This window comes from Hippoglossus stenolepis, chromosome 15, assembly GCF_022539355.2.
Source record: "Hippoglossus stenolepis isolate QCI-W04-F060 chromosome 15, HSTE1.2, whole genome shotgun sequence".
Taxonomy (NCBI): Eukaryota; Metazoa; Chordata; class Actinopteri; order Pleuronectiformes; family Pleuronectidae; genus Hippoglossus; species Hippoglossus stenolepis.
The window spans coordinates 5466202-5493965 of NC_061497.1; the positions used below are offsets into that span (position 1 = coordinate 5466202).

The 27764-nt window shown below is 41.2% G+C and overlaps 4 protein-coding genes across 5 annotated transcripts in view; 3 read left to right on the forward strand and 1 right to left on the reverse strand.

Moving 5' to 3' along the window:
- Positions 1 to 370: 370 nt before the first annotated feature.
- ube2g1a (ubiquitin-conjugating enzyme E2G 1a (UBC7 homolog, yeast)) lies at positions 371 to 7010 on the forward strand. Its single transcript, XM_035178137.2, has 6 exons — positions 371 to 591; positions 2506 to 2608; positions 2723 to 2820; positions 3472 to 3650; positions 4279 to 4398; positions 5767 to 7010. Exons 1-5 carry the CDS (start codon positions 546 to 548, stop codon positions 4363 to 4365), a joined length of 513 nt encoding a protein of 170 aa, XP_035034028.1. The 5' UTR covers positions 371 to 545; the 3' UTR covers positions 4366 to 4398; positions 5767 to 7010.
- Positions 7011 to 7167: 157 nt separating this feature from the next.
- Positions 7168 to 24057, forward strand: ankfy1 (ankyrin repeat and FYVE domain containing 1). Its single transcript, XM_047343402.1, has 25 exons — positions 7168 to 8629; positions 12455 to 12662; positions 12897 to 13015; positions 13214 to 13349; positions 13474 to 13597; positions 14096 to 14245; positions 14380 to 14545; positions 14819 to 15023; positions 15132 to 15200; positions 15517 to 15719; positions 15808 to 15905; positions 17419 to 17620; positions 17732 to 17830; positions 17935 to 18088; positions 18500 to 18668; positions 19160 to 19278; positions 19460 to 19616; positions 20134 to 20334; positions 20445 to 20621; positions 20723 to 20870; positions 21108 to 21198; positions 21727 to 21851; positions 21956 to 22102; positions 22206 to 22296; positions 22406 to 24057. The coding sequence occupies exons 1-25, from the start codon at positions 8527 to 8529 to the stop codon at positions 22536 to 22538; spliced, it is 3594 nt and encodes a 1197-aa protein (XP_047199358.1). The 5' UTR covers positions 7168 to 8526; the 3' UTR covers positions 22539 to 24057.
- LOC118121898 (neuferricin) lies at positions 24038 to 26569 on the reverse strand. Its single transcript, XM_035178136.2, has 4 exons — positions 26221 to 26569; positions 25582 to 25722; positions 24512 to 24698; positions 24038 to 24361 (listed from the first exon to the last, which is right to left on the reverse strand). Exons 1-4 carry the CDS (start codon positions 26495 to 26497, stop codon positions 24187 to 24189), a joined length of 780 nt encoding a protein of 259 aa, XP_035034027.1. The 5' UTR covers positions 26498 to 26569; the 3' UTR covers positions 24038 to 24186.
- Positions 26570 to 26629: 60 nt separating this feature from the next.
- The window catches only part of zzef1 (zinc finger, ZZ-type with EF hand domain 1), a 35880-nt gene continuing 34745 nt past the window's right edge, over positions 26630 to 27764 (forward strand). For both annotated transcript variants that reach the window (XM_035178236.2, XM_035178237.2), the window contains exon 1: positions 26630 to 27180. In XM_035178236.2, coding sequence (XP_035034127.2) covers positions 26767 to 27180 — 414 coding nt within the window. In that variant the 5' untranslated portion in view covers positions 26630 to 26766. The remainder of the gene's footprint in view (positions 27181 to 27764) is intronic.

Consider the following 27764-nt stretch of genomic DNA (forward strand, 5'->3'; position numbering starts at 1 on the left):
AAGCAGGGGGGGTAATGCTGAAGTTAAATGATTACACATTTTTATATGCTATAGTTTCGGATTCATCCATAAGTTGTAAAAAACTGCTTTGGCCACACATGCGACAGAGGTCTGAGACAGTGCAGGTGGGTGTCGGGTCTTAAACTGTGTATAAACTAATTATATATATATAATTTTTTACATGAATACATATACATTAATCATTACCAGTCTATATTTCCCAGTCTAAACGAATAAATTAAATGAATTATTATATATATACAGTATATATTATTAAATTAGATCGACATGACTCTTGCAATGAATAGTGCAGTCGGAGGTGTAGCCAGGAGGTGGCAGTAATGCCTCTATACGGATGCCTGCCGCTGTAAAAGTTGAACGAAGAAGAAACAGCAGCAGTGGCAGGAAAAGGCGACAGAGAAGAAGAATGACGAGAATGTTAAACGGAAAATAGAGGGGACGGAGAACAGTTCAGAGAACGTGAAACTAACGCTTTTACCTCGAAGCATTGCCATTTAACACAGCTGCGTCGCATTGGCCAAACTATGACTGAGCCCCAGTCAGTGCTGTTACTCAGGAGACAGCTTGCAGGTAATTGAACCTTGGTGTTAGCTGATGCTAGCTGCCGAGCTAACGATGAACCCCCACCGTTAGCCGTTATTCAAACGATGGTGCTGGCGCAAAGTGTTTTCTTGAACCTTCCACACTAACGTTCGGGTCCCATGACAAGTGCACGTCGTGAGGAGGGTCGCGGTGGATGTCGCCAGACGCTTCCCTCTCCTGACGAAGACACACACTGTCAGGACTGTCGCACAGATTTGTGTTTCGACTTCGCACACTGATCTCAGTTGAAAGCCGCTGTCAGAAGTCCCAATGACTCTCTGCTTCGTGCTAGCATAAAGCAGTTAGCCTAGCGTTAGCCTCTAGCTACCTCGACTGGCTCGATGTGTTTACGTACCTTTTAACGGACGTAACAGGCGTCTTTGGATTTATTTTACCAACTGTGTTTACTGAAATGTCAACAGCAAGGGTGTACGTGTCATTTTATACATACGTGTATTCAGCGTTTCACTAGTTGACAAAATTATCTTTGCTAAGTAACGGCTGAATTGTTGACATATGTAGCCAACTCGAGCTGTAGGCTAGCGTTAGCTGCTGTCACTGTTGTTAGCTTCGGCACGCCAAGTTAACAAGCTAGTGTTAATCTCCTATTACCTCTGCTCTCTATTTGGGCAGAGTCAGCTGCTAATTACATTTAGCTGCTCTATTATTGCCTACTTTCTAAAAGCAGCCGAGTCGAACAGGCATCGCGTAAGGTTTGGGGTTTGTAGCACTAATGTTACAATCCAGGTTTGTGCTAATTGTAAACTCGATGTGCAAACTGTCAGAAACACCGTGTGTTCCTTTGTAGTGTTCATGTTATCGCCCACATTATGATGGGTCATTCTCTTGGATTTATTGGAATATTTTTACGTTATGATTCAGCAAACAAAATGGCAGGAATGGTACATTATGATTAGTATTCCATTAACTTCTTATTCCAGCGTTTCATTTTTTAAAAATTGATTTAAACAGTTGTGTGTCCTTTGTTGTACACATACATTTTATAACCCTAACCCTAAAGTATAAGATTAGCTGCCCTGCAACCCACTAAAAGCCTTCACCTGGAAGTCAGTGGCAGTTAGTTTGGAAGATGGCTGTAAATGAATGAGCAGAAAAAAGGCAGAATGCTCAACTAACTGAAAAATAATTCATATATTGAACACCCATGATGCATCTCTTCCAAGGGTGACCAATAAATGTGTAATGGGAAATATGTATAGTTCATAATAATCTTTAGGAGAGATAGATCTGCATCAAAATACATGCAAACAGATTTTTGGAAGAGTTCTCAAATGCAGTTAATTATTTAATTATTTACTCTGCGAAATTTCAATATGAATCAGTAATTGTTGCTGAATGTGCTAACCTTTGGGGAATTGCCTCCATAGTTTTTCAAGATAGTTAGGGGTAGATATATTTGTTATTCACACCTAATTACAGAATTATGATATCTCAGGGCAAATTAGCCAGGTGTTAAATATACTTAAGCCAAATTGAAGGGAATATCACAATATGAGTAACTTGGGGGTCATCCAGATATGTTGCATGCAAAACTGAATGAACATTGGATGAGGTAAATAGATGAATTAGGTAAGATGGAATTTATGAGAGGTGTGGTGAAAAACTTTCACCCTCTGTATTTTGCAGAAAAGGATGGCAAACTGCTCCCTTGAATCAGTATACTAACACCCCTGATATAGTTAGTAAGGTATTTGAGTATGTGATCATCCTATAATGGAGTATTAAAGTGGTGTGTGTGGTTTCAGCAATATGCTGCTTCTCACTAAACCGACAAGCAGGGGTCTCCTAAGACAAGTCTTAGGTTGTCTTCTCAGCAGTCTCCAGGAACTCTTATGAACAATTGACAGTAAGATTTTATTTGCCATTTGTTTTTGGATCTAGAGCTGAACAAAAACCCAGTGGAGGGATTCTCAGCAGGCCTGATTGAGGATAGTGATCTCTACAGATGGGAAGTCCTTATCATTGGTCCTCCAGATACACTGTAGTAAGTCTGTCATGACGGAAAGATCTGTCCTTATGTTTGTTATTTCCTTTTATTATATTTGTTGCTATGGATGTCTTGAAATTGATTTTTATCTCTGGTCTTTTCTCTTCACAGTGAAGGTGGTGTGTTTAAAGCTCACCTGACATTTCCCAAAGATTACCCCCTCAGGCCACCTAAAATGAAATTTATCACAGATATTTGGCACCCTAATGGTAGGTTCATGATTACCACACAGTAATAGTTCCCTTTGTTTAGTAGTTGTAGGTTCCATCAGAGAGGATTTTAGATGTGTTTACCACTGTAGATTCAGAAAGATTTCACAAGAGTCTCCCTCAGTTATAATAGAGTAGATTAGCATCAGATTCGGATTTCGAATTTTGAATTCTTTTGTGTTTTTAGTATTATTTATTTAATGAAATTCAAATGATGTTATGTAGGTATGGATTGAAAACAAAAAAAATGTTAATGTACTGGAGTGGCCGAGTCAAAATCCACACATGAATACAGTTCACTGTTTATGGTAGGCCTTCGAAATAGTTATCATACTATTTTTAATAGAACTTTAATAGCTTTGCAAGGAAGAAACAGGATGTATTGAACTATCTGGATTTACAAAGCTGGTACAGACCTGCCCACATCCTGTAGGTTTAAGGGTGTAATCAAAGTTCCCTCCTTTAAAATATTTACTCAGGGGAAGCAGGTACTTTCCATAAGAACTTCCTGTAAACAATATCAATAATGAGTTTGGTAGCTGATTGGTTATATATCATATGTAAATGAGCATTAGCACACATTTTACCACTGGAAATGCAATTTACATTTTCTGCTTCATAAATTGTATTCTACATGTTTTTTCCCCCCAGTTGACAAAAATGGAGATGTATGTATTTCTATTTTGCACGAACCCGGGGAGGACAAGTACGGCTATGAGAAACCAGAGGAGCGCTGGCTGCCTATCCACACAGTGGAAACCATCATGATTAGTGTTATCTCTATGCTGGCAGACCCAAATGGTGACTCACCAGCAAATGTGGATGCTGCAGTAAGTTTACTTGTGTTGATTAGAAATGGTAATGGTATGGATTTTTTTGTCACTGTGTTGATAAAGCAGCATTCTCTGTCTCTGTCTCTCTGTCTGTCACACAGAGAGGAGCAGTAAATTACTGACAGAGCCCATAAAAACTGTAAAAAAAACATCTTTATTACCGTTCAAACATGTATAGAAAGACCTCTAAATGCACACTGTAAGCAAATTTTCTACCAGAAAAAAACCTTGCAAATGCACTCAAATGCATGTAACTTTTAACTGCAAAAGACACGTATGGTGATGACCGCAATGAGCCCAATCCCGCGGTAGGCATCACATGGCTGCGGTAATGTGGATACCTTCACAGCCCTAGTGCTGGTCATCACACACCCAAATATTTTGGCAAAGTAACAGATTTCTGTAAAAGAATTTAATCCTGTAAGAATTAACTGTGTTATGTTTTTGATGTCATGCATCTTAAAAGTACATATATGAATGAATTACTATATTACAATTATATAATAATTAAGTATAAATAAAGCAATGTGTCAATATTCATATTCATACAATACAGGGATACATACAATGTGTTCTAAACATATAACAGCTTTGAATGGTCTTTTATCTTTTTTCTTCTCTGCAGAAAGAGTGGAGGGAGGACAGACACGGCGCATTTAAAAGGAAAGTTGCCCGTTGTGTACGAAAAAGCCAAGAGACTGCGTTCGAGTGATATTTCGTGAGGATCTAGCTTCAAGTTTTCAGGGCAAGTATTCTCATTCTTTTAAGGAAACTTTTAACGAATGAATAATAACTAATTTCAGCTATATGGAAGTGATTGCCTCTCGCACCAGGTAAAATATAATGCGAGTTAAATGTATACTTGACTCCTCCTTCATTAAGTTTCTAATGTTCGCTTTATTGTGGAAAGTGTTTATGGTCATTTTGGATGCTGCACTTTGTTCTCGGGCTGTTTTTGGTTAATCTATACCTTCATTAAGGATAGGGTTGGTTTCATTTGTTTCTGAAACACTTCTTATCTTATTTGTTGAAATCCTCTTCATATTCCGAGAGCTATCAATAAATGAAGTGGTCTGAAAAAATAAAAGCCAGTGTCTGTGGCCTTCACAGGACTGTAATAAACTTGACCAATCATTTCATTCAAAACCCTTCTCTTAGTAATTAACACCTCTGTAAAATAGTTTCAACATAAACTGAACATTATAAATCTCATAAGGAAAAGATTAAGAGTTCACACATACACATTACACTACAGTAAGTAGTGAGCAGAATTTGACCTCATGTAGTTCTGGGGCTGGCGGTGTGTTGTGTTGAGTCATTAATTAAACATCCTTTGTTGTTGACAGTTGTCTGACATATCTGCAGCTGTCAGGTTAATCAACATTGTTATTTTCCCATGTCAGTAATATTTATGTCTGAGCAACTTGGCCATGCATTTCAATTATCAACTTTCCTCAATTTCTTTGGATGGTTGAGTGGAGTTTCCAGACAGCAAAAAGTTGTGCTTTTCTTAACTTACACCTGTAGAATAGCTCAGTGGTTTTTGAGAATGCCGAACTGAGTGGCAGCAGCAAAGCTGCAAAATCTCATTCACCAAAAAACTCAGATCTTCTCCTTCTGCCCCTCTAGCACCATAATGCAGTCAGGTGGAAAGCTGTAACATGTAAATCCTACTGCAGAATCACAGGTTCTTGTTCACAGCACATCAACACTGGTGTTGATCCTTACCACCAAAAACTCTTGACGTTTTCCTTGGTGTCCTCTATGTGTATGGCACCATTTTTCATTCCTGTTTTTTCAGTTTTCAGTCATCACATGTTAGAAACGTCTTCAACATGCACCTTATCGCTCAGTGCCTTATCAGAAGAAACTCCAGAGAGAGTCCGGAGCCTCTCACTTGGGCATTTGTGTTGTCACATACAGCCCCTCAAATAATGTCAGGAGATTATCCTGAGTTCAGTGCATGTCTGAAAGCAGCTTAACATTACAACAATCATTCTAGTTCTACATTATCAGCTTCTGTGTTGGAAAGAGGCAGACAGGTGTGGTTACTATTGGGTTCACACATGATGACGTGTGTTGTTGGTCTTAATGTCTGTGTGTTTTCCCACAGGTCTTAAATTGAAAATCAACATGGCACCGTTTCCTGCACTCTTCCACCCGCCTGGCTTGTCCTCCTTTGTTTTGGCAGGAACAGACTGGCTACTGTAGGCTACAGTAGAACGTAAAGGTGACTACCCAGGCTGACAGAAAACCGCCAAGCAAGTGCCAACTCAAAAAACAAACAAACCCAGAAGATGATAAAAACACTTTCAAGTCTATGAACTGCTCCAACATTCAGGAAGATATTGTAAAGACATGTATATAGCACAGACGAAACCGGATAATATATAAGCTCCCTTTCCATCCATGAAGACAATTAGACCAAATGGATAGCGCTGGTTCTGATAGATTTATTTTTGTCCACTCACCTTCTCTCAACTCCAGCATGCATTAGTTCTCTTCAGATTGTTTTATCAGGATGTCTTAAATCGAGAATTGTCATCCCGTTGGAGGACTGTCACAGAGGAAGAGCTTGAGACATGAATGACATGACTGAAGGGTTTTCCCGAATTAGAATACAGAGCCGTTCTCGTGAGTTCTTTAACACTCTCAGAACTTAACAACGTACCTGAATGATTTAGTTTCTTCTCATCTGCTCTAAGTCTTACCATCATACTCTGTTGACTCGAGGAAGGCGACGTAACCCTTACCTTACATACCTTTATGTGCATGCTAAATTTTGTTAATCTTTTTTCAAAAGTGCCTCCAAATAAAATGCTTGGCCACTTCACCCTGCATTGAAAAATTGTTTGTAATGTTGAAAAAAGATGGAGAACTTGTGTACCACCTATGTATGAATTTAATGAATTGCCAGTACACAGGAAGTCTGTATGATTAAATACTTGGTAACAATTTAGTGTAGCAATAATTCCCCTTGTTTGAATTGTACACATGTAAATGTTTTCATATCCTGAGACAATTTGAGGTCATCTCCAATATTCTATTCTTTTAACAGCCTCTCTTTTCCTTGTCTGTGTTGTCCCTTGTAGGAGTTGTTATGCATGCTTTATCTTACTTTTGGGTTTTTGTTTCTGGCTTTTTTTATGGGATTAAGTTTGAGTGTTTGTGTATATAGTATGTGTGCCCATTTTTGTTTTGTCATGCTCTGTCCTGATCCTCATGATTATTCTGCTCGCTGAACGATTTTGGTTTTGCCTAATGTACAAAGACAAAATACTGATGTATATTTTTCATGTTATGAAACCTGTTACCTGTAGTGAGTTCTTCTAAGATATGAATTTTTTTCAATATTTACTTGCGTATTTAATTCAGGTGTGTTTTGGGTATAGCATGAATCACAATGGCACTCAATAGAGCACATACCTCTCCCAAGGCCCAACAGTTCCTTTAAATTGAAATAAGCTGCACCACATTTCACACATATGTTTATCATTTCCCAAAATGTGTCTGATTTTTCTTTCAGCTGGGTCATTGTGCCAAGTTAGTATATGTAGCTTTCTGGCCTCAACTTTTGTACACTTTGACGGTAACCAACATATTTTACTTCACTTTGGGTTCCCGAGTGTCACTGATGACGAGCCGCACAGCTAAAATACTCATCTTGTTCAGTCTGGCCCCCAAACAAGCTCATCACTATCAACCAGGGAAGTTGGAGAATGATTATTGAATCTCATTTGCTTTTCCTGTGTTTTTTTTATTCAACATCAGGTGATTTTTATTTAGTGCTATAAAATAAAACCATTGGCAAAGGGAGCTTTGTGAGGTAAAGCAGGACTGTCTGAACCTTTTTATATACAGTCTATGGTCTGAACCTGACAAAAGATAGGAGCCATAATTCTGCCACACAATGTGTCTGCAGTGATTCATTTTTCAAGTGAAAGTTTTATAAACATAAGATTATTTCCACCCCATCCTCAAAATGAACAACTGTTTGACACCAAATACATTTAGAGTATTCCGGCTGTTTGATTTATTTTCATGGCATATGTTGGGGCAATGCCAGAAATACCCTCGACTATATTTCTGTAGCACAATTTCACAATGAATTCCTGCATACTCAGGATATAATTAGGAGTGTCCGATAAGAGCCATGTGCCTGCAGTCATTTTTTAAAATTTATTTTTTATATTTTTGTCAATGCTTCATTGTGGATTATTGAATTCAAAATGTGCTTTGCTATCAGTGAACCCCCCCTCCTGCTGTATGAATATGCCCTGTGTTGTGCGGAGTTCTGCCTGCTCGCAAAGAACTTCATTGATCCTAGCATGAGCACGTATTATCCTTTTCTTCCCATTGGTCTGATCAGTCAATATTTATTGATTCATTTATCATTTATATTTCTGAGGAGTTCGTTTGCGTTAAAATGTGGACAAATCCTAAACTGCCCAACTCAATCAAATAAAAGAGTCAATAGACAAAACAGATTAAAATATTCGTTGCTAACTTGAGGGGGAGAGTGTACGTCTCCCAGCCTGTTTGCCAGTTTGTCCTGAACATAGACTTTATACTGTATAAAGGTCCTTGAATGAAACTCTGCAGCAGGATCATTACATTGTAACTCTTTGTCAGTGAGTGCAAACCTTTCTCACATTCAGCCAAATCACATGAGGCTGAATACCTGTCACACCAGATGTTTGTTTTTGTTGGTTGCAAAGACAGTTCCCTACGTTAGCACCGTTTGCTCTTGAGTATATCAACTCATCAACTCATGTGAACAGACTGTGGACTGAATCACACGTGTAAAATGATATCACACGAAATAACTAATTCAGTATAAGAGAGATGTTTGGCAGCGGTTTTGTGATGAACTATGTTTTCGCGTGTTATTGAACGCAGCACCGCTGGCTACTATCCGCCTGTCCGTCATATCGCGATAGAGTCTCCGGAGCTAGCGCTGAGCAACATGGCGGAAGGTATGAGATTGATTTTTTCCTCACTGTTGGGTCCACTCCCTGTTCTTCTCGTGTTGCTTGTTGAACTGTGGGACTGAATGAACCAGTGTCTCGGCTGTCTCACGAACCGTCCACCGTGTGGGGCCGAAAACACGAAGCGCAGCGTTAGCTTGTCCTCTCCTCAGCTCCACCGTTAGCTGTCGGTGGTGCTGCTAGCTGGATTTTGGAGTTAGCCGAACCGGGCTACAGATAATGTGATGAAGGGGGACCGGTCTGCAGGGGACAGCTTCTATTCCTGAACTCTGCTAGTGGAAAACGCGAGAAAATATACATATGTTAACTTATAATTCGCAGGTAGCGTCCATATTAGTGTTTAGCTAAATGTCAACGACAACGATGGCATCAAACTGCACTATTAAGCAATCATTCCGCCACAGTCTACCCTCCAGTGACTGTCGCGGTTTTGTTCATGAAGGGGTCGTTTTAGAAAACGTTGACACATATAGCAGTGTTGTTAATCGAGAGGTAAATACGGGACAGGGGGGGCAGGTGTCACTCCCTGTCAGGTATCAGCTGCACCACCTGGCAGAGCTGCCCAGGCCAAGGGCAACACCTCGACTCGGGCCAAGACATCAGGGTGCGCCTGCTGTGTGCTCCTCCTTAAGGGAAATCTGCTTACCAGCTTCAACACCCCGCCAACCTGTGGTGTAATTGTGTGTGTGTGTGTGTGTGTGTGTAACTTCTCCATATCAACTGAGCAGAAGAGAAATCTATTCTCACACACACCCAATGAATGTCTGAGCCTGTACCTCAATGAACAAGTTAAATGAAAAAGCACGATCATTTTCTTCAGACCTACTCCTGCAATGTCTGGATTCTATTACTGGTGGTAAACTTTTTAATGGTATTTTCCTTGTGTGTTCTGTGTTTGCGAAGTAGTTTGTGCATTGGTTAAGTCTGAAAGAGACTAGATCCTGTTCACAAGTCCTGAAGTTTTTCTTTGGTCTCTGGGGAAATTTAAAATAAATTGAGGTAGATATTGTTTTTGCAGATGCATCAGTGATGCCTGATTAATCCTGCAAAACAAATGTGGATAAGAACATTTAAAAAAACGATCCAGTGGCTGGTCTGTTAGTCCCTAAGCTGCTGCTCAAGCATACCACCCTTCCTGTGTTGAGCTGATCAGGTGGTTATTTTTTTATAGAAACACCCCTTTTCTGGACCTCATGACCAGTTGTCGTGCCAGTAACGGTTTACGAGGGAGGACGAAGTAACGTGCCGCCTCAGCATTCTTTCTTCACTGTAACTTTACTGGTTTAAAGGAAGGAAATGGGCCCCAGTTCAACTCTGTGGACTCTTGGCTGAGACATGACACAAACATCCATAGAAAGTGTACTTTCAGTTTGAGGAACTGGGAAAGGTTTGTCCAAACGAAACCACTTGGATTACGTTTGTAGACAGGTTTTAAGATTCAGAGATTTGGGTCTTGCACAGAGACTGTGGAAAATTGACTGCTTCTGCGCAACTTTGGTCACATAGGAAAGGGATTTTAAAAAGGCCCGAGCACTTGCAAACTCGGCACCTGATGCGGGGGAGGGCGGACAGGGACTGGGCGAAACAGCATGTGGTGTATGGCACAGCACACAGGAGGGAGACACCGCCACCAAAGACACCAGCCCCCACCACCTTAGGCTCTCAGCTCCTGTAAAATATAAAGGAAACACACACATGCATCAGTATGGCTCCACACAATTCAATCAAGGAAACAAAAGTAAAGAAACAATCCCAAAACAATATAAATGTATACCAGTAAAATAAACAAAAGAACTTCATCTACCCAATTATTCAAAAGCCAAATAAAGTCTAATCAATCAAGTCATAACGGGGGGGAAAATGTGATACAGGTGATATAATAAACAAGGGAACGGGAAATACTAGAAACCCACAAATTACGTGGACACGTACATCCAAAACAAAAAGGCGACAAACCCAACTCACATGCACACTGTTAAAAAGGCTCGCACATAACCCGGTAAAGCACTCTGACGTGACACTTAACGAGCCAAGGCAAAGAAGACAAAGTAAAACAATGTAAAGCAGAACGAAACGTAAAGTAGGGCAACACAAGACAAGGTAAAGCAAGGCACGTTCAAAACAATGCAAAGTATGGTAAATATTCAAGCCAAGCTGGAAACAATACGTCACTCGTCACTCACATCATGTAAAGAAAACAGCATAAAGAACGCTGTAAAATAGAACGTTCTGGTGGGGTAAACACCGCTATGTTAAGCAAGGGAAAGCGGCTTTCTGTGCTAATTGAACTTTATGGAATTTTTATGAATGCATTTCTAGATGCATCGATTTCCTTGTAAACACATGAGATGTTTTTGCGTAATCCTGCTAACAGACAAAGAAACGTGGTTGAAACATAACCTTCTTGGCGGAAGTAATTATCTGTGTATATTTCTTTGTGCATAGGATGGAAGGGGATACATCATTAATTACATAAAATGATGTTAGATCATTAATGTGATTACCACAGTTTTGGTATAAACTGCAAGGTATTGTGATTAAAACATATTTCAAAATACATATCACATCAGGTTGTAAAAAGTGAATTAATGATGTATCCCCTTCCATGCTACTTGGTGTCTATTAAGATAACACTGTCAGTGTTATCTTAATAGACACCAAGTAGCATCTGTCTTGTATGGTTTATTGGTCAGGGTGGCAACCAACGTCAAGGTGTGTCTTCTACAAGGCAAGGTCAAAGGCATTACCTTTAAGCCATTAAGCCATTAATACTTTAACCCTTTTAAGTCACTTTATTTGCGTTTATATGTTGCCAGTAGGTGGCACTATCACTATCACTACATACAGACTAATAGATCTGTTCGGGTCGGGACTCTGATCATGCACGTGCAAAAATCAATCTTAAATTTGATGCCACGGTCACACCGTGTGACTTAAACTCAAAAGTCAAGGTAGTTTTTATCTCTATGTTGTTAAGAGGGCACTCGCTGATTTTGAAGTTGATCTGATTAAAGCTCTAGGAGGAATTCGTTAAAATACACAACGTGCAAAATGGCCACTAAATTCAAAATGGCCGACTTCCTGTTGCGTTAATCAAATTGGTGGCATGGACTTATTTTTCTGTCCGGTCATGTGTGTACTGAATTTCGTGAAGAGCGTTTAAACCAGATGGAATTGCTGTTTTAGGGGGCACTGTTGAGCCTTCCGACAGTGCGAAGACCCTAATAATGTCTCAGGCCAAATTACTCAAACCACCAGTCGGTGCAAATCTAACACAACAGCTTCATCCTGTAGTATAACAAACAAAAGTCATCTTTAATCAGTAATCTTGTTTTTGTTTAGACTGGAGCCAATATACACAATGACCTCTGACAGGTCGGCAGCGTATCTTAGGGACGACAGAGACAAACAACCATTCACCCCCGGATTCACACCGAGAGTCAATTTAGAGTCTCAGATTAACCTAACTCCAATCTGTATGTCTTTGGACTGCGGGAGGAAGCCGGAGGACCCGGAGAAAACACACAAGAACCCAGGTAGAACATGCAAACTCCTCACAGAAAGACCCCATCTGAAGCGGCCTGCGGCTGACTGCACCACAGCCGTCTCTGAAAGCAAACGGTGTAAAATCAATACCAAACACCATCCAGTGAATGGACTTTGGACCACTCCCTTTAGTTTCAGGCGAAAGGTGCTTCAAAGAGTTCAGTTCTAACCTGTGTTTAGGAATAGGTCTTTCTAACCTAAGTTTTTTTTCCATCTCTGCATCATGTTTTGTCCTCTGTCTGTTTCCTTTCCCTTGATGTGGAGCAGAGGAGGTGGCCAAGCTGCAGAAGCACCTGGCCCTGCTCAGGCAGGAGTATGTGAAGATGCAACAGAAGCTGGCTGACACAGAGAGGCGATGTGCTGTGCTCGCTGCTCAGGGTGCTGGTCAGGGCTCCCCCAACCCTTCAGCAGCAGAGACCTTCATTAGTCGTCTGCTGGACATCGTGGCTGACCTCTATCAGCAGGAACATTACAGGTGAGGTTCATGCTTTGAATGGATAGGTACACATTAAAATATCTAGCTATATGCAAATGGTAAATACTTCTGTGTCTGGTGTGTGTTGTATGACTAAAAAACACCTATTCGGATACATTATTGTAGTTTGATGTTATTTGTTTTGTATTTATTGTTTGTTTTTGTATTTAAAATGTATTTGCAAAAGTTTGAGATAACTGGGTTTCTCATGTGTGATGAATGTGTGTTTTGCAGTGATCTGAAAGTGAAAGTTGCAGGGGAGACGCTTTGTGCCCATAAGTTTGTTTTGGCTGCTCGCAGTGATGTCTGGAGTCTGGCTAACCTGACCTCCACCTCTGAACTGGACCTATCCGGTGAGCAAACCCCTGTGACACCACCGTGTTAAAAGAGGAGCTTAATTTATAATGAAAATCCATCCATTTGGGATAAAGTAAGAAATGGATGGTCATTTTACGGTGTGTCAAAATGATTGTTCTTCTAAGTCCAGTGCATATCTAGAAATTTATTCATAGCATGTTTCTAACTGACTTTATGATATAAATAATTCCCAGATTGTAAGCCTGAGGTTGCCATGGCGATGTTGCGCTGGGCTTACACTGATGAGTTGGAACTCAGTGAGGATGATGCCTTTCTTATCGACCTGATGAAGCTGGCTAACCGCTTCCAGCTCCAGCTGCTTCGAGAGAGGTCAGCACAAGTACACTGCCTTTTTCCCTTGCTGTTAGTGGCCGCAGTGCCGTGGCAGAACCTATTGAAGAGTACCACATGTGGCTTAATGGCCTGAAAAACATCTGTCTTTCCATTGGGACAGGTGTGAAAAAGGCGTGATGTCCTCTGTGAATGTCAGGAACTGCATTCGCTTCTACCAGACAGCTGAGGAACTAAACGCCACCACGCTGATGAACTACTGTGGGGAGATCATTGCCAGTCACTGGGTGAGTACCTTTAGAGTTTGTTCATGGCTTACTGGCCTTAGGTGTTTTCATATGCTTGTGGAATGGATGAACAGTTGGGATTGTTTTTCAGTGATGTATTACCAAACCATATTGGATTAAAAGTTCTTAATCTTTATTATAGAAAAGGTCTTAATTATATGATCATTTACCGGTATTATGGTTTTCAACAGTCCTGAGGCATCAACACAAATATGCCACTTTAAACTAGTGTGTACTCCTTTTAGATTCATCAGAGATACTCTCATTTTGTCCCACCAGTTTTTGTTACATCACCATTTACGATACAATAAAGCCAGACTTTGACAGCTGTCACAGTTATTTTTACGACTTTAGTGAAGAAAATGGCTGTTAGCTGTCATCAATCTTTGACACCTCCAGGCAAATTGTTTTTTTTTTTTACAATTTCTTAGGTAACACTAATTCTTTTATTCAAAGCTGATTCTTTATTGTGTTTAATTGACTGTTTTTATTTATCAGGATGATCTAAGAAAAGAAGATTTCAGCACCATGAGTGCCCCACTTCTGTACAAGATGATCAAATCTAAAACAGAGTATCCTCTCCACAAAGCCATAAAAGTTGAGCGGGAAGATGTGGTCTTTCTCTATCTCATTGAGATGGACTCGCAGGTCAGTTCACCACAGATCTCCTTAATTTTCTTTTGTAAGTTACAATGTAATCAGCAAGGAAGATTCAATCTTTCTCATTATGCTATTAGCAGGTTTTGTGTTTTGTTTTTTATGTTGTTCCCTCTGGTTTTCAGCTCCCTGGCAAGCTAAATGAAGTAGACAACAATGGTGACCTGGCGTTAGACCTGGCACTCTCTCATAAATTGGAAAGCATTGCCACCACTCTGGTTAACAACAAAGCCGATGTGGATATGGTGGACCAGAGTGGCTGGAGCCTCTTGCATAAGGCCATCCAAAGAGGTGCGGGGTCACTATCTCACTCATCCATGTGTGTTTCTTGTAAAAGTAATGTCCAAAATAAACTTTTGGTTTAGCCGTCTTGGTGTTCATTTCAAAATCGACCATGTGAGATACCCTCTTAATCAAATGATTCAATAAACTTTCTGTGAAGAATCACTCCACCTTTTTCAGTAATGTTTCTGTATAGAAATGATCTCCAATGTGGAATATCAGAGATAATACATGAAAGCAGAGTTTCATTTTTTTATTAACCATTTTTCTTTCACTTTCCAGGTGATGAATTTGCCTCAATCTTCCTGATTCGCCACTCGGCTCAGGTGAACGCAGCCACAGTGGGGGCCGTGGAAACCCCACTTCATCTGGTCTGTTCTTTCAGCCCCAAGAAACATTCTGTGGAAGTAATGAGTGGCATGGCACGAATCGCAGAGGCTCTGCTCAAGACCGGAGCCAACCCCAACATGCAGAACAGCAAGGGCAGGTGGGTCACAGGGCTCTTGGCTTATGAGCTGCGACGGATCGCGGAGGAGGCCAACTGCCTCGCAAAGTATCATGATGCTTCATCCTTTTTCCTTTTGTTGTTTTTCAGGACTCCGCTACATGAAGCTGTTGCATCAGGGAATGAGCCAGTGTTCAGCCAGTTACTAGAGTGCAAACAGTGAGTTATTTACACTTCCATGTGGAATTAGTGCGTTTGTTCCTGACTTGGAAAATCACACACAGAGGGCTTAATGTTCTTTTAATGTTCTAAACTGCAAATAGACACAAATAGGTTATGTGCAATTTCTTAATTTTAACTTAATTACAATATAAACTTAATCTTTTTCCTCTACTCTATGCCATGCTGTCAAATAAGAGTAGACAGCAAATGTAACCTACTCATATGGGCAATGTCATATCATGGCACCCTGGTCATTATTTACCTCTATAGGTTTCTCTGTGTGTAACCTGATGTAATCTATCCATCTTGTTAGGCTTGACCTCGAACTCAAGGACCATGAAGGCAGCACAGCTCTGTGGCTGGCCCTGCAGTATATCACCGTGTCTTCAGACCCATCAGTAAATCCGTTTGAGGACGATGCACCAGTAGTAAATGGCACCTCATTTGACGAGAATAGCTTTGCAGCACAGCTCATCCAGAGAGGGAGCAACCCTGATGCACCTGACACTACCACAGGTGCTTATTAATACGTTTACTGCAGTAATATTTGTCTGAATCTGATGGTGCATTTGACTTTCAAAACATTTTCATCTCGTCTCTGTAGAAAACTGCCTCATGCAGAGAGCAGCTCGGGCAGGCAACGAGGCAGCTGCTCTTTTCCTAGCTACTCATGGAGCGAAGGTCAACCATGTCAACAAATGGGTACGTATGAAATGAGTAGCATTTACATTAGGGCTGTAAAACGATTACATTTTTTTATCAGATTAATCCCGATTTCTAAATGGGGATATTGTTGTGGGAATGGAAAGTTGAATGACAGAAGGCGGGTATATACATCTAACATTTGTTTTTTTATTGATGACAAGTCCAAATGGTAGTTAGTAAGATTGATAAGATTGAAAAATAAAATCAAACTAAAACATACCATACCATAATTAAATGTGGCTTCTCTTTGCTATGCCTCTGAGCAAACATAGGATGATGTTATTTAGATTTTTTTTTTTTTATCAAACTCAAAGATAAACTTTATCCTAAACAATTGGGGCATCTTAGGCTTTGCTCTTTTTTTTTTTTTAGCAAATATAGGATGGTTTAATACAACTTTTTTCTTTTCTTTTTTAAATCAAACAAACATCCAAACCTTTACACAATTAAATGTGAATGTGAAATCTGAATCTGAGCCCATCTTTAGAAGCAGTGTTGAGCCAGTTCACTCTTAAATAGAACGAGTTCCAAGTTCAGTTCATGCAGATGAAATTGAACTAGTTCACGTTCATAGTTAATTTTTTTGGGGGTTGATTTAGGTGACAAACGTACGGTCATGTGTTTGGTTATGAATCGATGGTGTCGGATCATGTCTGCGTGTCGCTCTGCTCATTTTAACACTGAGTCCTGACTGTAAGCGTCACGTCTCGTGTTGTACTGAGCACAAAATGTTGACGAGTCATTTTCATTATGTTTAAATGCAGCCTCATAAACTCTGGAGCGAATCAAACAAACACTAAGTTACTTCATGTACTGATCAGGTCCTGATAACTAGTGATGAGTGTTTATTAGTTCAAGAGAGAGCAGAGTGGAGGATGACACAGAAACTCCAGCTCGGTACAAACCAACTACAGCTTCTGCTCTGATCATGACGCAGCGGCGCTGATCACTGAGCAGCTGTGACTAGAGAAACTCTGTGTTTTCACTGTTTGTTTCCACTGTTCTTCTACAAAGTCACTGACCGGCTGCTTAATGTGAACGAACTCTGATCTCACTGCGTGTGTCGCTCTGAGCGAGTGAGTGGGGGCGGGTATGGGTACATGGAGCGGGTGATTCTGCGCATGCGTTAATGCGTTAAAAAAATGTACGCGTTAATTCCACAAATTAATCATCCCGCGTTAAAGCGTACATTTTTACAGCCCTAATTTACATACATACGGTCATGCCAAAATATTTGGCCCATCTCTTTCAGAGATAAATAGAAAAAGAAGACACACAAAATCTTTAAGAAATCCCAAATCAATTAATCACACACAGAACTATTACTATAAATCTATAATAAGGCTAATATCTCTAATTGACTCAAAAAAGAGCTGATCTGAAAATTCAAATCTGACTTTTTATGTCTGCAGGCCTTACAAATGTAACTTTATCCTAAATCCTAAAATGAAGGGGAAATTATTTTGTAATAATAATAAAAAGTCTTATTAATCCCTCTTCCTTTTTTCAGGGTGAGATCCCGCTTCATACAGCATGTCGCTGTGGCCTGGCAAGCCTGACCGCAGAGCTGCTCCAGCAGGGAGCCAACCCCAACCTACAGACACAGAAGGCCTTGCCTGACGACACCAATGGGGTGGCGACGCAGACCCCCCTCCACATGGCCATTGCTCACAACCACCCAGATGTGGTCTCTGTCATCCTTGAGCAAAAAGGTCAGTATATGTTTTGGGAGTCTGATAAACCTTAACAGCTGTAACTAAGATGTAAATGTGATGGGTGCAATAATTAATTAATTCTCCCTTGATTTATTGCATCTACTTCAGCCAATGCACTTCATGCCACCAACAACTTCCAGATCATTCCAGACTTCAGTCTCAAAGACTCCATGGACCAGACGGTGCTGGGCTTGGCCCTCTGGACAGGTACACAGCTCTGCACCTTACAAAACAGTTGATTCTTCATTATCGAGTAAGCTTGCTTGGTGATCTGTGTGTGATGTGTAACATGTATAATTTGGCCCTGTCAGGTATGCACAACATAGCAGCTCAGCTGCTGGGCTCAGGGGCTTCTATCAACGACACTATGTCCAATGGACAAACCCTGCTTCATATGGCCATCCAGAGACAGGACAGCAAGAGTGCCCTCTTCCTTCTTGAACATCAGGCTGACATCAATGTGAGGTAATGCCTGGGTTATGCTGCAGAAGTTAGGAATCTGTACAATTATAGGTTATGACTGTTATGAGCATTATAGACCTTCATTAGTCTGGTGACAGCAGAGGAAACGAAAGGGTGCATGATCTGGACTGATCCCATGCTAGAGGCAAACTGGTGTCATTTCCTATTGATGGTTTATGCATTCACCCCCACTCGGGGTCCCCCTGCCCTCTGTTTTAATTTTGTTTTAATTTGAACTGGATTCAGTAAAACTTCAGCGGTAGCATTCAGTAGTAACAATAACAAGTTTGGACCCAAAATACAGACCTCTTTATTGTATGTTTATCATCTGCCAGTTAACAACTTTGAAATGAGAGTTTTTAAATTGTCATGGATTTGTCTGTATCTTATGTTGTGTATTTCCTCTTTGACTAGAACTCAAGAGGGACAAACAGCACTACAGTTGGCCATTAGTAACCAGCTGCCCCTGGTGGTAGATGCCATTTGCACAAGAGGAGCTGATATGTCAGTGGTGGATGACAAAGGGGACCCTCCACTGTGGCTGGCTCTAGAGAACGGCCTGGAAGATATTGCATCAACACTGGTGAGACAAATTCATACACAACCAATTGAGAAATGATAGAACTCTTTTCATTCATTCTTGGTGTGCTCAGTTGTTACCAAAACTTTATTTAAGAAACTTCAGTGAGATAACACCTCTGGAATAGCTATAAAGAATATATTAAGTTTGATTTAGGAATAAATTATCCCAAAAGGAAATTAAATATCTCCTTACCATTGCATTAAGTGAAACCGTAGGGATGTTCATATGTCCGTATAACATCCATTATCTTTCACAGATTCATGTCAGTCCGAAACATATAATACAAATTGGTTTCACTATAAATCACTGATATTGTGGAGCCAAAGAGCTGCACCAAACCATAAAGACCTGTGTTCACACACGTTACCACTTTATCGTCACTTAAGCGTTTTCATAGGCAACATATACAGTATATGTTCTGTAGATGAATTTATATTTGAGAAACATTCTTTCACATTTTGACTGTTTTGTCCCCTGTATGTCCCACTTAGGTCCGCCATGGCTGTGATGCGACTAGTTGGAGCACGGGGCCCTCTGGCTGCAAGCAGACTCTCCTGCACAGAGCCGTTGATGAGAATAATGAGGTGTCTGCTTGCTTCCTCATCCGCAGGTCTGCAAATTCTCCTTACTGTTTTACTGCTAGAATTTGGGAAATATAATCCTAAACTGTGGATGCACATATCTGCAGAACTAATCGAACTAATTAAAAAAATTCTCTCTTTGTAAGCTTGATGTAATGACATCTATGTATCTACGTGTCTTAACTTATTCCCTATGTTATGGCTCTATAGCGGGTGTGATGTGAACAGCCCCAGGCAGCCAGGGCCAAATGGGGAAGGAGACGAAGAAGCCCGAGATGGGCAAACGCCCCTCCATCTGGCGAGCATTTGGGGATTGGAGGAGGTGGTGCAGTGCCTTCTAGAGTTTGGAGCTAATGTTAACACACAGGTCAGTCCCATCACATCAGGGGGCCCATTACTCTGTGATCTTATGAGGGATCTCTCTAAACTTCACTCAGTATTTATAAGTTATCGGACCGATATGAGCATTACAGTGGTATTTTGAATTATACATGACTTAATAACATACATTTCTAATCCTTTTTTGATTATATTCTTTTTAAACACCCAATGCTTTAGTAATAAAGCATTGGGTGTTTCCTAGATGGTGCTTATACTTTTTCCTGCTACAGCAAGTATCTACTAATTCCAGAAGTCTCAATCTGTCTGTATGTGGAATGCATATCCCGAGAACCGTTCATCTCATCGGATAGCAATGAAAACTCTCCAGCTTTGTGGACTGAGTCCAGCAGGTCACTTTCACAGTTTCAGAAAGAAAGCTGCAACCAGCATTACCACAGTCCAAGCAAACAACCCATCTACAACGGCCATTGCACCAGTAAAGCAAATAATAGATTATGAAGTGAGCTCTAATCATGCTCTTTTTCTCACTGTCACTTTATCAGGATGCAGAGGGTCGAGCTCCTATCCATGCTGCCATTAGCAGCCAGCACAACGTCATCATCCAGCTCCTCATCTCCCATCCAGACATTCGTCTCAACATTCGCGACCGCCAAGGAATGACCCCCTTCGCCTGTGCCATGACGCACAAGAACAATAAGGCAGCAGAGGCTATCCTCAAGAGGGAGCCAGGTGCTGCTGAACAGGTAGCCCAGACGTAAATGCACCGGTTTGTCTTCATCTTCAGTATTACTGTTGCACCAATAAAAATGATGTAGTTACAGTATTGATCTCTCAAACTTCTACTTCCGTACAGGTGGACAACAAAGGCCGCAATTTTCTACACGTGGCTGTGCAAAATTCAGATATCGAAAGTGTCCTGTTCCTCATCAGTGTCCAAGCTAATGTCAACTCCAGGGTTCAGGATGCAGCCAAACTCACCCCTCTCCACCTAGCTGTCCAGGCTGGATCTGAGATCATTGTCCGCAACCTGGTAGACCTTTGTTGCTCCTCTGCATCTCCCATTCATGCCAGTTTAAGTGTTAGAGAAAGAGTCGTGTATGTGATGCTGTTTTTATTTTTCTCTTTTTCTAGTTGCTTGCCGGAGCAAAAGTAAATGAGCTGACAAAACACAGGCAGACAGCACTACACCTGGCGGCCCAACAGGACCTGGCCACTATTTGTTCTGTGTTGATCGAAAATGGAGTAGACTTTGCTGCTGAGGATGAAAATGGAAATAATGGTACCTTATATCATTTTATCTTTATTATAACTTGTTCTGGGATACTTTTTTTAAACGATAACCATTTAAATTGACAAATTTAAAAAATGGCCAGTTTGTTGAGGAGAATCAGTGTATATAGTTTTGACCCAAATAGTCATTGTTTTTAGTTAGACTAGTACATTATATTATAGCCCATCCATCTTCATCCTTGTAAATAACATTTGATCCTTTCTCTATTCTTCCTGCTCTTTCCAGCTCTGCATCTGGCTGTGATGCAAGGCCGCCTTAATAATGTGAGAACCCTACTCACAGAGTCCAACGTTGATGCTGAGGCCTTTAATCTCAGGTACACTTTCCTGATTAAATTACCGGAGTATTATTGAATCCTTTGGGAAATAAGCCCATTCAAGTGGTAACACTGCAAAAAGATACATTGCGGTTTTTAAGATAAGGGTGTTGGCACATTGCTCTCTCTCTCTTTCTCGCTGACTGGCAGACACACACAGCTGACATCTCTGACCTGCTACAGTTTAAACGTTGATTTGTTTGTAATGCCACAATATCAACACTGATCACTTAAATCTTTCTTCATAGCTGTGCACATTCATTCATTAATTAAGCTCGTCTCTCGTACTCACAAACTCACACTGACACATACACAAACTGTGTCATGTGTAATCTCAGACTGGGTAAAAACAACAGTATTTGAAACTTAGACAATGTATGGAGAGCTTCAGTTGGCAGTGCGAATGATAGAGACAATCAATGTTGAGAGTGGAAGCTAAACAATCAATAAAAACTCAGAACATAAAAAATAACCTTCCCTGGTCTATAGTGTCAACTTATGTCTCCTTTTTATCTCATGCCTACTTAGGGGTCAGTCACCAATGCACGTCCTAGGCCATTATGGGAAAGAAAATGCTGCCGCCATTTTTGAGTTGTTCCTGGAGTGTATGCCTGAATACCCTCTGGACAAACCAGATAATGAAGGGAACACAGGTACTGTAGATTGAATTATCTCTTTTGTTAACTTCATACATGTTGCACAATAAAACCAGTACTAGACCTGTCATAAAATGAGTATGATCTATGTTTTATTGCAGTTCTGCTCCTGGCCTACATGAAAGGAAATGCAAATCTGTGCCGTGCCATTGTGAGGGCTGGGGCTCGACTGGGCATCAATAATAATCAGGGCATCAACATTTTCAACTACCAAGTTGCAACCAAACAGTTGCTCTTTCGCCTTCTAGGTTAGTTTTTACACTTCACCATATATCAGAGATACTTCGCATATGAAGTGATATGTTTTGATCCCAGTTGTTATAACTAGACTATTTCCTTTTTTTTTTATAGATATGCTGTCCAAAGAGCCCCCATGGTGTGATGGGTCAAACTGTTATGAATGCATTGCCAAGTTTGGTGTAACAACAAGGAAACATCACTGGTTAGTATTGTTTTTATATAAATAATGTTGTATTAATTTTATTCATATTTTCACTTTGTGTCAAACTGTATGATTAATCCTGCGTCTCTTTCTTGACTGTTAATTCCAGCCGCCACTGTGGGCGCCTCTTGTGTCACAAGTGCTCTATAAAGGAGATACCCATCATCAAGTTCGACTTGAACAAGCCGGTGAGGGTGTGTGACATCTGCTTTGATGTACTAACTCTGGGTGGGGTATCGTAATGTATTGGTCTGGATATCCTCCATCCTCTGACACTGGCCATGCCAGGCCCAACTCGGCACAGTTTTTCAGGCACACCAGGACAAGGGACATCAGTAGCAGGACATACTAACAAGAGATTCCCGGACATGGACCATAGCCTTTATACTCTTCCAGTCTATGAAAAACTATTAATGTTCTAGAGGGACGTTTAAATAGAAAGTGAAACATTGTCTTTTTGTTTCTGTTTTGATCAAAGTATCTTAAAGATGATATAAGCAGCTCCTCCAGCTCGGTGACAGCTGGACACAATTTGTTAACCATTTTCCCAAGCTCAATAATGTGTGTTTGTACCGATGACCTCTCATTATTACAAGCAGGTAACTGCTGTACAATTTAATCATAAAAGATCACTAATGATCAAATCAATATAGAGGAGTGGTTGTCCTCCTCTGGTTGGTGTAGCCTCCTTTATGATGTGTGACCAAAAAAAATCACTGCTACCAAATGAATATTAACCTTCATTTAAGAGCTGAGGCTGCTGTCAACCAAGTGACTGAACCAACAGCAGGTTCTCTGCAAACTGTCATTCACTCTTCTGTCACCCAAATTCTGTATTGACTGAACGAAGTGGGACAGGCTAGGAGTATTTCAAAGACAAGCGCCTCATTTCATTTTTTAAATGAGCATCATGTCCAATTGAGATCTAATCTATTTAGTTATTTTCAGAATTATATCATTGACATTGTCTTATTTTACCATTAGAGTTGATAGACGGCACGAATGGGCAACAGAGGAAATTCTTAAAGAAATGACAATTTTTTTTCCCATGATTAATTCATATTGTCTTGTGTAGGCATATTCAAATTTAGTAGAAATGGATAATTCTTGACACGGCAATTTGGGAAAATATGACTATTAGAAACCCTATTTTATAATGAGAACTAAATTATCCTTGACAACCCTCCTTATCCCTTAGAAAAATGCCTATTATGCCTGTTACTGTCAATTAATTTGTAGTTTTTTTTGTGTCATAGTCATCATCAAAAATGATATCTGAGAATCAGTCACCAAAAACTACATTCCATTTTTGACCTGCCAGGAGATCGTCGTAGGAAGTTGCGATCAAAGTCCCCACGATGTTGCCTCAAGTCAAGTTGTCTTGACCCATTATATTGAACGCGTCTTAATTTCTAAGCCTAACAGGTGCACTTTATCAACATCACATTACATTTCTGATCATTGGGGAGAATGTGGCATAGCGGGGCGACCGGGTAGTGGGGCCTCTTTAAGTATTGTTAAATTGTACAGATAAATGTGTGATATTTTTGACCACTACAACTGTTTTGTACTTAAATGCAGTTTGTGCTTGTCATTGTGACAAACCTAAATCTTGCCTCTGTTAATCTTTTATGCACATTGTTTAATCTTTTATGCACATTGTATTGTATCTGTATGCTCAGATATCTAGTCTGTCTCTTCCTGGTGTATCCTTTTAGAAAAAAGGGAGGACAACTTTACATAAAGGTCATCAAAAACAAATGTATTGAGAATTCTTCATTCCAACTCTTAATTATGTGCGTTACAATTAAAGGTCCCTATGTGTTCCTGAGTTTTGTGCAACTGAACAGCAGGCTTTGACTTGGTCCATTTTCGAGGTTGGCTCAGAGATTAAAATTCTCCAACAGCACACGATTCAGCCTGTGGAGGGCAGCCTTCATATTTCTGCAGGTTGGGGTCTTCCTCTGCTGCAGAGGGGTCCTCCACACAGACGCAACGGACACCAGTGGATCCTGCAGAGAAGAGCTTCCGTGGGACACCCGTCCAGTCTCTTACCACTCCACCACTGAAGACAAAAAACAAATCAGGCCTAATGGAAACCCATGATGCATGCTACTGTAAGACATGCTCTATTATAGGTATTGAGTACATCACAACATTACACTCATTTGCCCTGTGGGTGTTAATATTTGATTAGGCCAGAACTATCTTATACCTCTTAGTGGAGCACCAGACTCTCCCTCCCCTGGCAGAGCTCCACTCTGAATTGCACGATGGGAAATGCAGCTTCTCAGCCTCAGACTGGGCCTTCATTCGCTGGCCTTCCACTAGTGATGCTTCTACCTGCAACAAGGCCTCTGTTGGCTGTCCAGTCTCGCTGTAGAACCGGCCAGTTACCAAACCTGAAATTCAAGTTGGGAGAGGGTTTATTTATTTTGATACGGAAAATTGACGTAAAACCAGCCTGCAGGTTTTTTTTTTTTTAATATTACACATCTATGAGTGGCTGATGCGAGACTGTACAGGCTGTAGTTTCACAAAGTTAAGCTCTCCAGGTTTCCATTTAAAATCACAACTTGTGAGGGATACAGGGGGAAAAAGATCAGAGCAAACAGCATAACTATCAAGTTTTGAAAAACTCGAAGTAGTTGGAAATGACATATCTCTCTGAGCAAACTGCCAAACATAAAAACTAAATTCTAATATTATATATTAATGGGTTTTTTATACAAACTAATGCTATTGCCAATATATTGCTTTTGTTTAACATATGTAGGAAGGAAATGTGTTTTCTGTGGCGACCTGTAATGGAATATTGAAATAGGAAGGAGTAGTGATGTGTTCAAACTACTGTCAATGCCAAACAAAGATGTAGCACATTCTTTTTATGCTTGTGTACCCCCAAAGCATAAGTATTTTTTATAAACAATCCTAGTAAATTTTGTAAAGGTCATTATGTTTGAAGGTGTTAAAACAGTATGAAGAATGTTTTTAAGCTGTAACAGAGAGATGGGGTCTCCGGGGCCATGAGCAGAGCACAAATCCCACGATGTAGTACTGTTGAGTAATCCTTAAAGGACACATATTGTGTTTTTAATACAAGTTGTAATAGTGTTAAACTTTATACAATGTGTATTTATACAACTATAAACATATGTATTTATGCAGAACTGAACCAGATCTTTAAAGATGCTTTAAAGGTAAACTGGTACTGATTTTGTTTTTGCAATAAATGTGTGTGTCCTAAAAAACAATCATAATAGCAGGTGGACAAGCATTACATACCCACAGTCTGGTAGTCCCTCTGGTAGAAGGCCAGCCAGTCATACAGGGCCACCACTTGCACGGGGGAGAGACTGGACACATCATCCGTCAGGCCGCTTTCTGTGAAGTCTCCAGTGATGAAGGACAGCGAGGAGTCTCTGCCTGAAAACACAGAGTACAGTGCAGCATGGAGGATAATAATAGCTGCTCTCATTAAAGTGGAATTTATGTTCCCGATTTAGGTTGAGGACTTAGAAAAGACACATCCGACAATGTTTAACCAAACGTTCAAATATATATTGTGGTTAAATATTGTAAATACTGAAAGCATACAAGTGACTCACATCCAAACTTGTTGAACAATAGCTGCTGGACAGATGTGATGAAAATCTGATTAATGCTTATTATTAGTCATATCTCCCAGATAGGTAATGATTCAGGCACAGACCCTTCAACTAGAGACACCGTACATCTGTGTCACCTTGCAGGTCATGTGACTGCCCAAATAACAATAATAATGTATACAACTCAAAAACATTAACTGAGGTCTCTGGTTTAATACTGAGATCTGAGGTTTAATTCTGAGGTTTAATACCTCGATCTGAGGTTTAATACTGAGATCTAACACGTTGTGGACACTGTAGGAGAAGAAGTAGTCACCTGCCATAAAGTGATAGGCACCACCGGGTCCATAGTGCTTGTGTCCCTTGTTTACATCAAACACCTGCCCCATGATGGCCAGGTACAGGCCCTTGCTGCCTTGCTGCCCGTCGTGCAGGGACAGCTCATGTCTGCTCAGGAGCCGCACATAGGGGCCCTGCGCTGATCCAGATTTAACGGACCACTCGCGGGGAACCAACAACACAGCCAACAACACAGACACAACCACCACAACCACACAAGTGAGCATGCTGATCAAGCAGGTCTGTGGCTTCATCCACTGACATCACATCACGTCCTCTCAGTGGAGGAGCAGACGCCGAAGAGCGCTTCCGCCAACCGGAAGCCGCGGCGCATGCGCAGGTGAAGCACGCAGAGGACGTTTTCCGGCAGGATGACGTACGGTGCGTCAATGCGGTAGTAGTGGACGGCGGAGTTGTCGCTGTAGGTGAGTGTTGGAGAGGTCTGCCCGGCGCAAGCGTCCTGAAACTGACACCCAGCGGCCCGTAGCGATTCTCGGGGCCGCCCTAGGTCGGTGAAAGAGCCATGGGGAACGCGGAGAGCGGCTGCGGCGGCGGCAGCGGCGACGAGGAGGACGTGGAGACGGAGAGTCCCGGCTTCGCGGAAGACAGTCCGGCCTCTGCGGCCACTGGCGGCGGTGTCGGAGGCGGCGGAGGCTCCGCGTCTGGCAGGAGCGGAAGGGGATCGAACAGCCTGCCCGTGCCCACCGGAGGACCACCCAACCCGGGGGTCCTCCTGGAACAGGTGAAGCTGAGAGAAGCGGCGGCCCGTATCAGCGACTCCGGGGTCGCCATTCACGAGTCGGTGCTTGCCGGGAACGAGGGTGTCCTGGTGCGGTGGCTGGAGGACCGGCTCAACCGAGGAGAGGAGTCCGTCAACGTGGAGCAGTTCTGTGAGGTGTTGGAGACCAGAGACGCCCCCAGAGATGAATGTGAAGAGGTAAAGTACAGACGTGGCTCTCATACCTGTTGTGACATGAATTGTTATGTGGCCCCACCGATAGCTGTTATCATGCCCGTTTATGAGGAGCGAGTAGTAAACAAGATTGTCTGTGAGGTCATGACAGGGCCAGACATGATCCATAATACAAACTGATCTGTGATCTTAAGGAGGAGCAACGAAACGAGAGAAGTGAGCTGTCATCGTGTCTCCTCTGCTGGACGCGTTTATTGTCACTGGTGTTTCAGCTTTGGCCTCTTTGGGCACAACACGCTGCTTTGTGGTCTGTTGTCTGACATGTGCTGTTTAACCAAAGGTTGTAGATGAATGTGAACTTTAGTCTGCCTTTGGCATTGTGTGGGTACACATGGAATGCCATGGCTGGGCTCTAAATTACTGCACACTGCAATGTATCCATCAAAATGTCCAAAGATGACTATTTCAACACACATAAAATATAGCACAATAGTTATAATAGAGGAAGGGCAAATTGTGTGCCTCATAAATTAAAGACTTACAGGTTTTTTGCGATGTTTGTGTGTAGGAATGTAAGTTCTTGTGTCGGTGTATAAATTTGACTGAGT